Genomic DNA, 13,663 nt, shown 5'->3' with positions numbered 1-13,663 from the left:
TACATGACCTTCCTGGTGGTATACACTGGGTCAAGCCAGGCCTATTTATAAACAGATAAAACCGTCAAATCACGAATTAGTGTTTCACCAGAGAAAACTTTTATTTGTTTTTCCAAATATACGAGGCTTGAATAGCTTCTTCTCATACTTATTCCCACAACATACATACAGACGCATAAGAGAATTTGATTAAATTATGTAATTACTGGGGCACCTCCAGCTTTGCTGGGAAAATATTGCCGTTGAACAGACCATTTATTTTTAGGTCTCTCAACGAAACCTAAAGTAATAGGGTCCTCCTCCTCCTCCTCATCATTAGAGTCATAATCTTCATGCTCGTTGTCAACAAGGACTTCGTCGTCGTCGTCATCATCAAGGGATGAGATTTGGACACCCTTGAGCTTGCCTGTAGGATCTCCAGTGGCATTGAAATCCATATTCGTCCCAAACAGCAATAATTGCCTAGTGTGCGGCGTATTCCGGTTACTTGATGCTGCGCAACAGTATGTAGAAACCTCAAACTAAATGGTTTGAACCACAACAAAAACATATATATGCAGAACTGATCCAGCAACTAAAGGGGGGGGGGGACACACACACACACACACACAACTGAGCAGCAAATATATCATAATACCAGCAAAATCGACACAACAGCAATGAGGAAGGTTGGTTTAAATTCAATTCACTCACTCCCTGCTGGAAAGAATACTTCTTTCTCTGACTTAATCACAGAATATAAGGACACTAGATAATAGATAATCATCACATGATATGAAGAAACAGAGGCGAGGACAGCGACGGGGATAGAAGATAATGGACAGACAAAAAAAAAATAAAAAATAAAAAAGCTGCACAGAACCTGGAGTACAAGAGAGTGTAAGGGTGTGAGCCCTGTGAGAGATGAGAGAAAGGCTGGGCAGTGAGACGGTGAATGTTGGAACTGGAGAGTGGCAGGGGAGCACTCAATTAGGGTGGTAAAGCTTTCTTTCAGAGTGATAAAAAGATGGATTTAATAATAACTAAGTTTTAAAAAAATTTGGTTTAGAAAATTAATTAACAAATAGTTCCTCCAATGATAGATTGTACCAAAAAATAAGGGAGATAAATTGCCCATAAGGGATTTTTTTTTTCTTTTTTTTAACCAAGCACCGGCTTGACATCAGGTCCGGCTCTTGAATAGTTATTTGTAAGAACAAAACACTATGCATCAAATTCTTGAATACTCATTTGTACAAACAAAACATTATACATAAAACATAATCAGGTCAGCAAATTAAAACTAGGAAAAACACCTTCACCAAGACAACTCAAACAAATAACATGATTACCATGAAACAATAAAAAACAACCATGTAACCAACAAGCTTAAATTAAACCATCCACTTAAAATGGACTAACCAACGAAGTAGTTTCCAACGTGTTATACAGAATATCATCAACAACAAGCAAAACAAACTGGAAAGAACAATGTTATACAGAATATCATCAACAACAAGCAAAACAATCTAATAAGAATTATATTTTCCCATGAAACATATCCAAGCACACAGGAATAACTATCTTAAGCCATAGCCAAAACGAAGTACTTCATCAAAAATAAGCGGAACAATATAATCAAAATAAGCTCATCAAACCAAATCTTACTGTAAATGCAGGAATCACAGAGAGAAATAAGCACACATATATACCTGATAGATGATAGCGATTTAGCGAGAACAGAGGCAGACTGAGGGTTTGAGGAAGGTCCCGAGTAGTGAGAAGCAACACGAGAGACTTCGCCAGAGAAGACACACGGACTGAGAGAGACTTGGCAAGACAAAGGCTAAGATTTGGCCAATTGCTCACTTGCTGTGCAGAGAGCGGCAAACTTGCCAGACGGAGAGATATTAGGGAGAGACAGAGCAAGAGCTAGGTCTTGGGCCTCAAATGAAAGAAAATATTAAAAAAACGTCAAACGAAATTTTATTTCCCTCCCAACTTTCCCTCTTTTTCTTTTTCTTTTTTCAATCAGCAATTTTTCCAGCTAAGCATGTCATTAGGGGAAAAGAATACACACCGTGATACCTAAATACCTAAATAGTATTAATAATATAGAAATATTAATAATAGAATAAGATATCCGATAATGTGGAAATAATATGATACGTATACAGTGATATAAATATGATATATCAAAGAATAACAAAAAACAAACATTAAAAACAATAAGGTAATAAGAAAATCCCAAGTAAATCTAATTAAAATACTAAAATTTAAATCAAGACCTACACTCTTAACAAATTCTTTATAAGATTATGAAGCCTCGTTAAGGATTATTTTTAATGTTATTAAAAGATTAAAATATCATTTTATAATTAAAAAATAATACTATTTTTATTATGATAGGGGCAGGATTTAAGTATTTGAACGGCAGTTAATATAAATGCTTGAACAAAGATTCACGTTCACAAATTAAATTTAATCTACAGGATTATTATGATAGGGGCCGCATTAAGTTATATGCTACTGGGCTACAAAATTTATTATTAAAAATTTATTATTAAAGTTATCAAGCTTTTTTATACCACTTTGAATCAAATATTTTAAGATTTAATAATATTTTTCTAATTATATATGTGCGTGCGCGTCATAAATTATATTTAGTAAGATGGGTCATTAGCAATGTTTCCAAACCCGGACCGGACCGAACGGTCGGACCGACAACTGGACAATACAACGGCTTGGTTTCTATACTTAGACCGCTTGAGGAGTTGGATCGTTTTAAACCGTTCTAAGCCGCCTATTGAGCTGGGAACTGGAGTTAAGTAGCGACCCAGAGCGGTTTTCAGAGAACCGTCCGGCTAGGAAAAAGAAAGAGAAAGGAGAAGGGGGAAAAAAAAAAGAAACATAGGAAAATCTAAAGGGGAAAAAATAGCTTCTTGATTTTTCTCATTTACCTGATACAGATCAGTCGTATGAGATGGATAAAGGATGAAATTGAGGGGGAAAGAAGCAAGCTTGGAGCGTTTTTCTTTTCTTGCCGTCGACCCCAGAGGAAGGCAGTGAACTCGACACAGGGACTCCTTGACGCATTTGAAGAATTTGCTTGAAAAGAAAGAAAGAGTAAAAAGAAATAATAAAAAACTGTTCCCCCATCAGTTCGATACACAAATGCCAGATTGGGGAAGATGAAAAGTTGTGCATCATGTTTTTCAATACTCAATACTATACATGGTTCAGTCTCTAAGATTTTTTTTTTTTGGAAAAAACTTGCTAAGCCCATTTTGAAATTTGAAGGTTATCCTTAGGCATGCATCTCCCGTCTTTATTTTACTGGAATTAATTGTTTTAAAATCTATATTTTATATTATTTTTATTCAAAATAATTAGCATAAAATCAGACATATATTAGTGTAATTACTGTAATTAACATTGTCATCTTTTATTTTTATTTATGATAATTAATATAAAATTAAACATGTAGTGTGTTTAACATATTATTACTTTCAATCAATATTTCTAAGTTAAAAAAAAAAAATCTTTCCTGTTGCAGCCCAAAAAATTTGTCAATAATTTTAAATAAAAAACTGTATAAATGAAATTTAAATATTAAATGAGTTAATGGAGCCAAAAACCTTCATTGAAAAAATGTATAAAAAATTTTAAAATAGCCACAACTCATTAGATTAAAATAAAGCCAAGGTTGAACTTGTTAACTTTTTAATAAACTTAACTAATTATGTTAATATCATTATACATGTATAAACTATTATTTTTAATTTAATTACTCTATTACCGGTTTGACCAGACGGTTCAACCGTTTGAACCCTAACCCGCTAGCTTTACCGGCTTGACATCCGGTCCGGCTTTTAAAACACTAGTCATTAGTTTGAGTATCCTGTCAAACAACTAAGCTAACCCAACATACCAAGTTTTGAGTCTAACCGGATCTTGCCAAATTTTTTGAACTTTCTCTTCTTTTTTTTGGGGCGCCCCCGGCCCGAGGGGGATGATGAAGTATATACAAATTGAACTAGATCGACCACGTTATTAGGTTTGCTACTCAACTCTAGCGTTTATGGCACCATTATTCATCCAAGAAAAAAAGTTAATAAATAAAACTTCAACATGTCTTTATGTCTTCCACACTTCTCAATATATCTAAGGAAACTTAATTATTGGACATTAATGCTGAGGGAAAGAGGAGAAATCTGACCCCAAAAAAAATTAATCATATTGGAACAAGAAAATAAAATCGTATCAGTAATTATATTCATATTTTTAATTTTAGTTCACAAGTTCAAAAAAATCTAATTTCAAAAAAATGTCTAATAAGGACATCAATTTTCCTTTAGTTTATTTCTTAATAAAAGATACGTATAAATAATTATACTATTACATATTATATATAAATTATTAAAACATACTTATAAATAATTACATATTAATTTTATACAAAATTTTAAAATATTCAAATCAAAACACAAAATTTTATGAATTTGATATTAGCGGCGAAATTATTGACAAATTACCAACAAAACTTTGTGATAGAAAAAATTCCATTAGAAATTCCATTGCAAAATGGGAATAGGCTGTCCTGATTCATTAATGACGGAATTTAGTGATGGAATTTAGCGACGGATGATTTCTATCACAAAATCCATCGGTAAGTGTACTTAGCGACAGATCACAAAGTTTCGTTGCAAATCTGTCATTGCTAATTTCGTCGCTAATCACCTTTTTTCTGTACATTTCACATGATCCTTTGAGTCAAATGGTTTGTGCTTTCCCTGTAATGTTCTGAGAAAATACAAAAATAGTAGAAAGATTATGACACCTCTAGTGTGATATATCCAGATGGAGCGCCTTCAGCTTAGGAATCGGATTGAAAAGAAAGCTGCCTATGTGCAGGAGCTGGAGAAGCAAGTAAGCCAGTACTCACTAATGGATTTGTTTTTGGGAATCAAATTCCAATTTCCCACTTCAAGAAACTTTTGTACACTACTAGAGAAAAAACATTTAACGTCGCAAAATAACGGCGGTTAAGAAGAAAAACGCCATGAAAAAAAAGACGGTGGCAAATTTGTAATTAAATGGAATGACGTTTGATTTTCCACGACGGTTATCAGGAAAACCGCCATGGAAAGTTTTAAAATAACCCTACAGGCGTGTTTGGGTTCTCTCATTTTCACAGTCTCGACTTAGTACACCATGGTCCCCCTTTGTTCCACCACCAAAAAACTTCCATTACCAGCCATTCCCTCCATTCTCCCCCCGTTTAAACTCTTCCATTTTGCTTATGGGGTCTTGCCGCCATCTACCGCCGCCCGCCATTGTGGAGTCGCCCCTCTTTTCGCATTTGAATCATCTCTACTCTGTGAGTATCCTCTTCTTTCATTCTCTTCAATTTTTTTTGGTTTCTTGGATGTTTTGGCCATTAAAATCCATTCTATTTCGAATGGATTTGTTAGTTTTACATTGTGGTTGGCATACATTGTTGATTTTACATTTTTTATTTGGTTGAGTTGTTGATTTGGGATATTGAATGTGAGAAAACCTCAATTCCTTCCTATATACTGTATTAGAAACATGTTTAAATGTTTGAAGTTGATTAGTTTTGAATTTTTTATTTTTTTATAATTTTTTGATATTTAATTTATTTCAAATTTTTGGTAAATTTTTTGAAATAGATTTGATAATTTAGTAATAAATAATCTGTTAATTGTTTTGTGATTTTTTTTTCGTTATGAACTTTGATTGATGATAAAGTGTTGTTTAAAATTTCATTATAAACGAATATCGCTTGTGTTCCCGTTTTGGATTCAGAAGTTTTAGCTTTAAGATTCTTTATTCATTGAATTGGTTTGAAATTGAATTCTTATTTTTGTTTTAGTTATTATATTTCTTCAAATTTATCCTATTTTTAATTTGTTTATTATATTGTTATATTAGTTTCATTGATTGATTGATTTGTTTAATTTTTTATACAAATTTAGGATTTGTTCTAGGAAAAATTAGATTGAAAAATTATACGAATTTTTTATTTTTAAAAAGGAGACATTCCCTTTAATTTGTAATTAAGTGTTAGTCAATTTTAATTTATTGACTAACATTTAATTATTTTATTATTTCAATATTTGAATTGAGGAGTTAGAATTGAGCTTGACAACTATGTTCATTAACTCTGTAGAACAATGGATCATAGTTGGATGAAAGCTAAGAGAATTAGCAAAGAATATGAGGATGGGATTGAAAGGTTTCTTCAGTTTGCTCGGAGAAATGCCTCTAGTCAAAGAGATGGATGATATTATTGTCCTTATGTCAAATGCCTAAACAATAGTCGGAGGAGTATTTCTGAGATAAAAGAGCATCTTATCTGTGATGGGATAAATTTAAGGTATACAAATTGGATATGGCATGGAGAAATTAGAAAGACTACACTATCTAGAAAGGAGAAGATTGTGAATGAAGACTTTGGTGACAGAATTTCGGATATGTTTCATGACATAAGGTCTGAATCTTCTACACAGTTCTCTTCCACTTTCGAAACTTTGTGTAGTGATATAGAAACGCCTTTATACCCAGGGTTTGTAAAGATGATTACATAAGGTTGACAATCATGTTGAAATTGATGAACCTGAAGGCAAAAAATGGTTGGACCGATGCTAGTTTCACAGAATTACTTGAACTGCTGAGTGATATTCTTCCAAAGGGGAATTCACTTTCGAAACGAATGTATGAGGCAAAAAATTTTTTGTGTCCGATGGGTTTGGACTATGAGAAGATACATGCATGTCTTAATGACTGTATATTATTCAGAAATGAGTATGAAGGGTTGAATAAGTGTCCTAAATGTGAGACTTCAAGATACAAGCTTAAGAAAGATGGTGGTGATTATAATAAGATGACCAAAGGTTCTCTTTTGAAAGTTCTGTGGTATCTTCCAATAATACCACGATTTAAGCGTCTATTTGCTAATGCCACAGAAGCAAAGAACTTAAGATGACATTTTGATGAGAAAATATGTGATGGAAAGCTTCGTCACCCAGTAGATTCTCGTCAATGGAAAATAATAGATCAAAAAATTCCTCAATTTAATAGCGAGCCAAGAAACCTTTGGCTAGGTCTTTGTACGGACAGAATTAATCCATATGGTAATCTTAGTAGCACACAGTGCTTGGCTGGTGCTCTTCGTAATTTACAATTTGCCTCCTTGGTTATGTATGAAAAGAAAATATATCATGCTATCTTTGATGATCTCAGGGCTAAAATAGCCGGAAAACGATATCGATGTATATTTGGCACCTTTGATTGAGGATCTGAAAAAAATTATGGGTGGAAGGTATTGATGCGTTTGATGCATATAAACAAGAGACTTTCAATTTACGTGTCATGATCTTCACCACGATAAATGACTTTCCGGCATATGAAAATTTGTCAGGATACAGTGTTAAGGGGCATAAAGCATGTCCGATATACGAAGAAGGTACCCACTATATGCAACTTAAACATGGCAGGAAAACAATCTACCTTGGTCACAGAAGGTTTCTTAGTCGGTACCACCCTTAACGTAGGTTGAAGAAGGCATTTAACGGCTCACAAGAATATCAAATGGCTCCAATACCATTATCTGGAGAAGAAGTTTATCAATGGTGAAGGAAATTAGTATGGTCTTCAGTAAAAAGAAGAAGAAGACTGCCAGTGAGAGAAATATATAGAATAAAAGATTTTTCTTTTTTTATCTTCCATATTGGCAAAGTCTCGATGTGAGGCATAGTCTAAATGTGATGCATGTGGAGAAGAATGTGTGTGAGAGTCTTGTTAGTATACTTTTACATAAAAGTAGAAAGACTAAAGATGGAATCAATGCAAGACGGGACTTAGTAGAAATTGGAATAAAAAAACTCCTCCACCCACAAGAGAGATAGGGTAAAAGGGCTTATTTACATCCAGTTGCGTACATATTATCAAAAGAAGAGAAAACAAGTTTCTGTAGTTTTATTAATAACCTTAAGGTGCCATAAGGTTATTCTTCTAATTTGAACAAACTTGTTTTAATGCATGATTTGAAGATAACGGGGATGAAGTCTCATGATTGTCACATGTTGATGCAACAATTACTTCCACTTGCTATTCGAGGCATTATGAAAACCGATGTGAGAAGTACTATTACAAGACTGTTGTTTTTTAGCGCTATTTGTAACAAAGTTATTGGTCCGGCTGAGTTAGATGAATTAGAAAATGAAGGTTATGTGATCCTCTCCTAATTGGAAATGCACTTTCCTCCCTCATTTTTTGATATTATGGTCTATTTGATAGCTCACCTTGTGCGAGAGATAAGACTTTGCAACCCTGTGTGTTTAAAGTGGATATGCCCATTTGAGAGATACATGAAAATCCTAAAAGGATACTCTAAGAATCCTTATCAGCCTGAAGCATCAATTGTTGAGAGATATATAGCTGAAGAGGCAGTTGAGTTCTGCAACGCATATCTTGATAAGGTAAAGACAGTTGGACTTCCTCAATCTCGACATGATCAGGGGAGAAGCACGGGAACGTGAGGTGTCATAGTTTATGTCTATATATTTATTACATATAAAGTTTATAAAAATGTGTTCTAATGTTCTAATATTTGAATGTTCATAGGGCTTTTCACACTTTCAATTTTATGATCAGGCATCAAAATATGCAACCACCAATATGGTTTCTCCCACAAGTATGTTGTTTTAAGCTAAATATATAGTTATAAATCTTTTCAATCATCAAATTAGCTAGTGCTTATAAATTTTTGATTTTTTTAGTATCGTTGTCAAGCTAGGAAAGTTGAATGTGGATATTATGTCATCGGTTATATGAATGACATTATTGAAATAGGGATAACTGAAAAATTACACGAGGTAATTAAATATAACTTATGTTGCATGTAATTCTACCCATTTTTTCACATTTTAAATCAAGTTGACTAATGAATTCATTTTTGATTTACAGGCATTCAAAAATGTTATGCCATATAGCATGGATGAGATCAATTTGATAAGAGACTCTTTGTCAGCAACGTTGTTACAGAATTTTTAAAATGCCAAGTACCTAGGTCTCTTAGCTTGCTCACTTATTAGTTCGTTTTTTGATTGTTAACTATAGTTGATGTTCATATATGGTAATATTCAAATAGTTTTGTTGAGATAATGCTTTGGTGTTCATCTGGTAATCTTCAAATGGTGCTGCATATATTACTCTACTGATTCGGGTACCTAAACTACAGGGAAGTGGTAAAATAAAATAAAATGACGAATTTATAAAAAAAAACATTTAACGGTGGTTATTCAACTAACCGCTGTTAAATCATTTTATAACGGCGGTTTTAAAAAAAAAACCGCCATTATAAATAATTTACCACAATGGTTTTTTAAGTAACCACCGTGGGAAATTTGAATTTTCACGGCGGTTTTTAGAAAAACAGTCGTGGAAAATAAACTTTCAACGGTAGTTTTTAATAAAAAAATACTTTTCATGGCGGTTTTTAATAAAAACTATCATGGAAAGTTTATTTTTTCAAGGCGGTTATTAACCGCCGTGTGTTCTTATCCTTTCAACGTCGACACTTTTTACTCCGCCTCCAAAACCGCTGCTAAAAGCCATTTTTTGGCAGTGGTAGCTTTTCCTGTCGAAATGCATTGTTGGTTATAAGTAGCTGACAATTGACAAATGGCTTCTATTGTATTTGATTAGTGTCTATTTTCTGACTACTTGTCTTATCACATCAAGTACATAGGTCTTCAGAATCTCATACAACGAAATGAGCAATTATATGGCTCAGGAAATGCTGCCAGTGGAGGTGTGTCCTTACCTTTTATTCTTGTACAGGTAATACTATCTTCTCATTATCTTCTGATTTTTTGGTGAACCTGTTCATATGAAATTGTTGCTCAATTTTTTCTAGGTTTGAACAGTCTTATTGTCTGACATGGTTTTAGTGGCTCTACTCTCATCATATTCACTGTAAAATATTTTATTTGCCAGAACTATATCAGCTAGCACTTTTAGTTCACTGAACTCTAAGACCATCTGTTTGGGATTATATTTTCACAATTCTATGTTGTGGATCATGGTAGGAATCATAGTTTTCAAGCTTAGGAGAGTGCAGCTTGTTATAATTTAATTAAAGGTCAATGTTGTGTAATAAATTGGAAAATATGAATTAGTTAGGAAGTGAGGGTTAATGCTATTATGCTATAAAAATGGGCTGGTTTAGTTTGTAATCTAGGATTTTTAGATTAATGGATTGAGTTGTGTTTCTTCCTCCCTCCTTCTATGTTTCTCTGTTCTCCATATGTCTTCATCTCCTCTCCCCCTCCCCTCTACTGTCTCTCTTCCCTTGTCATTTATATATTACAAGCAGATTTTAAAAGGAAGAAACTTTACATTAGAAAATTAGATAATTTACATAATAATAGTGCATGGCTCTGGAATTATCTCTTTGTAGTCTTTCTGACAATTGTTTTTCCTAATTTCTTGAAACTGTAGACTCATCCACATGCAACTGTTGAAGTGGAAATATCAGAAGATATGCAGCTTGTACATTTTGATTTCAATAGGCGAGAAAGCTTCTTGGGTACCCAATGCTGTTCTTGAAAGCATTGGTGGGTTTATCTTTCTCCTAGTAATCCTTTGAGAGCTGTAAGAGCTAATTGTCTTTATCTAAAATATTTTTATTATTTATGTATTAACTAAAACTATCATTTGACTGAACATTTGACATGTGCAACTATTATAATGATTACTTTAAAAAATAGATAAATATAAAAAACGGAATAGATTGTAGTATCATGTTTATGATTAAATTAAAAGTCAAATTAACTCTTATGTTAAAAACCAGAAGTTGTGTATCGTGGGACGCAACTGTTTTGGAGGCTTATCCAACCATCATTACATTATCGGCATGTGAACCAATTGAGCCCCATCCTCGTTTTGAATAGATTCCAAACTTGTTTTGTAATCTTGTTCCATTAAATTATCAAAAAATTAAATTACGGGTAAAAAACAACAAAAAGACAAAACCAGAGGATGGCAGCACAAAATGATGTCAAAAATATTTAGGCGGTGTTTGGATAGAAACAAAGACATAATTTCAGAAATAATTTTATGATCTATTAAGTAAATATGTGGATAAGTTTATCTTGATTTGTGAAAAAATGCTTTTAAAAAGTATTTATGTACTCATCCAAGCACCCCTTAATCGATTAAACAGGAAAAAGTGTTATTCCTTAACGCATTAGTGGCAGCTGCATAATATTATTACTTGCAAGGAAGTCTCTCTTAATTTTGTAATGCACGTTATTGACTTTTGTCATTGTATTTAGTCAAAGTATTTAATAATTATGTCAATTACAAAACTCCAATAAATATAAGTTGATGTAACAGTAGCAACCACAACATTTTTTTTTTTTAAAAAATTCCTCCCAAGTTCGTGAATACAAGCCTAAAGACAATTAGCTGTAAGAGCTCTTGCTTTCCTTTGAGAAAATTGGCAAGGGACACTCTGAAATAACCATTTGCTGAAACCTACGAGTAAGTGGGGATAAATTTAAAAACTCTGCATTTCCTTCTAACCAGAGGCACCAGAAGCCTGCAAACTAAGCACAATGCCAAAGGACTTTACGCTCCTTATGCTGCCCAAAACCAATGAGCTTTATGCCTCAAATTACCCTTTGAACAGCTGGACAAGTCATACATCTCAGCTTCACATAAATACCTGAAAATGGAAGCTTTACAAAAACTAACTCTAGTAAGCGTATCTTCATAAATTTACTAATTTCCATCAAGAGAAACATCATATGTCAATTACACCATCGATGGACAAAGCTTTTCTGTTGAGCCGGCTGCTTTGTCTTCTATATCTAAACTTTCCAAAATCTTTTCTTTTAATCTGTCCATACCTTCTCCTCTCCATCTACAGCACTCCGTTTGAGCTGCATGATGACAACTATGTCCTCAAGGCAATGAAATTTTGTGAGAGACCGCAGAGTGATAATATGACGCAGAATCTTGTGGACGGGGGTGAAGGTTCTAGCATGTCAGGCTTGTATCAGGCGCAGGTCACTCCTTCAGTGTCAAACGAACCGGTCAGAACTCCAACCTCGCCGCCTCTCCCTGGGATATTGAAGGCAAGAGTTAAGCATGAGCATTGATATGCAATTATATTCTGTCCCGCTTGCGTTATTTTATCTTGTCTATATATACTTTTGTAAAGTAGTTTTCTGTCAATTAATACACCTTCATGATGGTTAAGAATACAGCCAGCCAGCCAGTCACTCTGTGGCTTAGTCACAGATAGGCACCTGTGCTTTTAATTTCTCAAGAGTCATTGCTGGCTAATTTTTTACTAGTGTCCACCGTATGTACCAGCATAGGATTAATTCTTCAATTCACTCTGGTGTAAATTTTAACTTCTTATGTTAATCTTTGTTAGTATATTTTTTACTTCAGGCTGTGCCTCGGTCAAGTTCATGGGTAGCAGTACAATCTTTTGGAAGGTTTTCTAGCAGGATAACTGACTATATAGATACCAAAATTTGAATGCCATTAAATATGAATGAGAATTTAAAATTGATTCATCCATCCTACCATCCACACATACCCTTAGTTTTAGTCGTAAAATTTAATAATTTTCTCACGTATGTTTTTGACTTGGTACCAAAAACGAAGTTGTTTGGGATTATCACAAAACAACGATATTACTAAAACGTCCTGAGATAAGATTCTGGTGAAGCCATTTTAATCGCTTTATGATATATGCTTTGGCGGTGCAACCATTCTGTGATGCAATTCAAGGGGATCTTCATGTTATTCTAAAATTTATAATGTGATCTCTTGTATATTTGACCAATTTGATTAGTCAATCCGGATTGTTTTAAGGTAATCTCTCCATCTCCTTTTGAGTGTCGCCAGATTGTGAGATTGGTATGAGGAAAAGGAAGCGGAAAAAATAATTTAGTGAGTTTGATTTTAAAAAAAAGCTTTTAATTAACTTTTATTACTTTTTTATCTTATACTTTTTCTTCATTAAAATTTTAAGACTCTGCTTCAAGTTTTGAAAGAGTTTATTAAAATCCTTTCCCTTCTATTCCCTACCAAACATTTTTAACACAGGGAGAATTACTACGGAGATATGTAAATTTCAAGAAGTATCCATTTTTCCCGTAAAATGATATGAGTGCCGTCGAGTAAAATGAAAAAATTCCTTCACCGTCGAGCGCAACCGTGGAAGCTCCACCTACCGGCCATGGCCAAACGACAACCGGAGATCAAGCATCAGTGATTGGATTTAGCAGGCAAAAATTCTTATTAAGTGGGCTTGAGAAAACATGAACCTCATTCTATTCAAGCAGAAGAGAGAGACTGTGGATTGGACCAAGTTTGGAAGTTGGGATTATGATCGCTTGCAGACTGTGGTTAATCAGGAAGTGATGCAGAGATTGATTACTCAAATCCCTCCCTTTTGACGGTGCAGGAAATGATGTTATGACATGGAAAAACTCTGCTCATGGGAACTTCTCTGTTAAGAGTGCTTACCAAATGATTGAGAAAACCAACTCTCATGCTTAAAATTCTGTTTTTAAGCATATTTGGAAGTGGCGTGGACTTGAGAAAATAAATGTTTTCTTATGGATTACTTTTCATA

General features: G+C 33.8%; 1 protein-coding gene across 1 annotated transcript; it reads left to right on the top strand.

Moving 5' to 3' along the window:
• The first annotated feature begins 659 nt into the window (after positions 1-659).
• LOC114755601 (transcription factor-like protein DPB) lies at positions 660-12,569 on the top strand. Its single transcript, XM_028944482.1, has 5 exons — positions 660-668; positions 4,840-4,908; positions 9,748-9,846; positions 10,507-10,577; positions 11,939-12,569. The coding sequence occupies exons 1-5, from the start codon at positions 660-662 to the stop codon at positions 12,168-12,170; spliced, it is 480 nt and encodes a 159-aa protein (XP_028800315.1). The 3' UTR covers positions 12,171-12,569.
• The last annotated feature ends 1,094 nt before the right edge of the window (positions 12,570-13,663 follow it).

This window comes from Neltuma alba, unplaced genomic scaffold (assembly GCF_004799145.2).
Source record: "Neltuma alba isolate B1F8T4 unplaced genomic scaffold, ASM479914v2 tig00010294_pilon, whole genome shotgun sequence".
NCBI lineage: Eukaryota > Viridiplantae > Streptophyta > Magnoliopsida > Fabales > Fabaceae > Neltuma > Neltuma alba.
The sequence above is the reverse complement of the archived record's forward strand: the minus strand, read 5'-3'. Positions and strand labels throughout refer to the sequence as shown.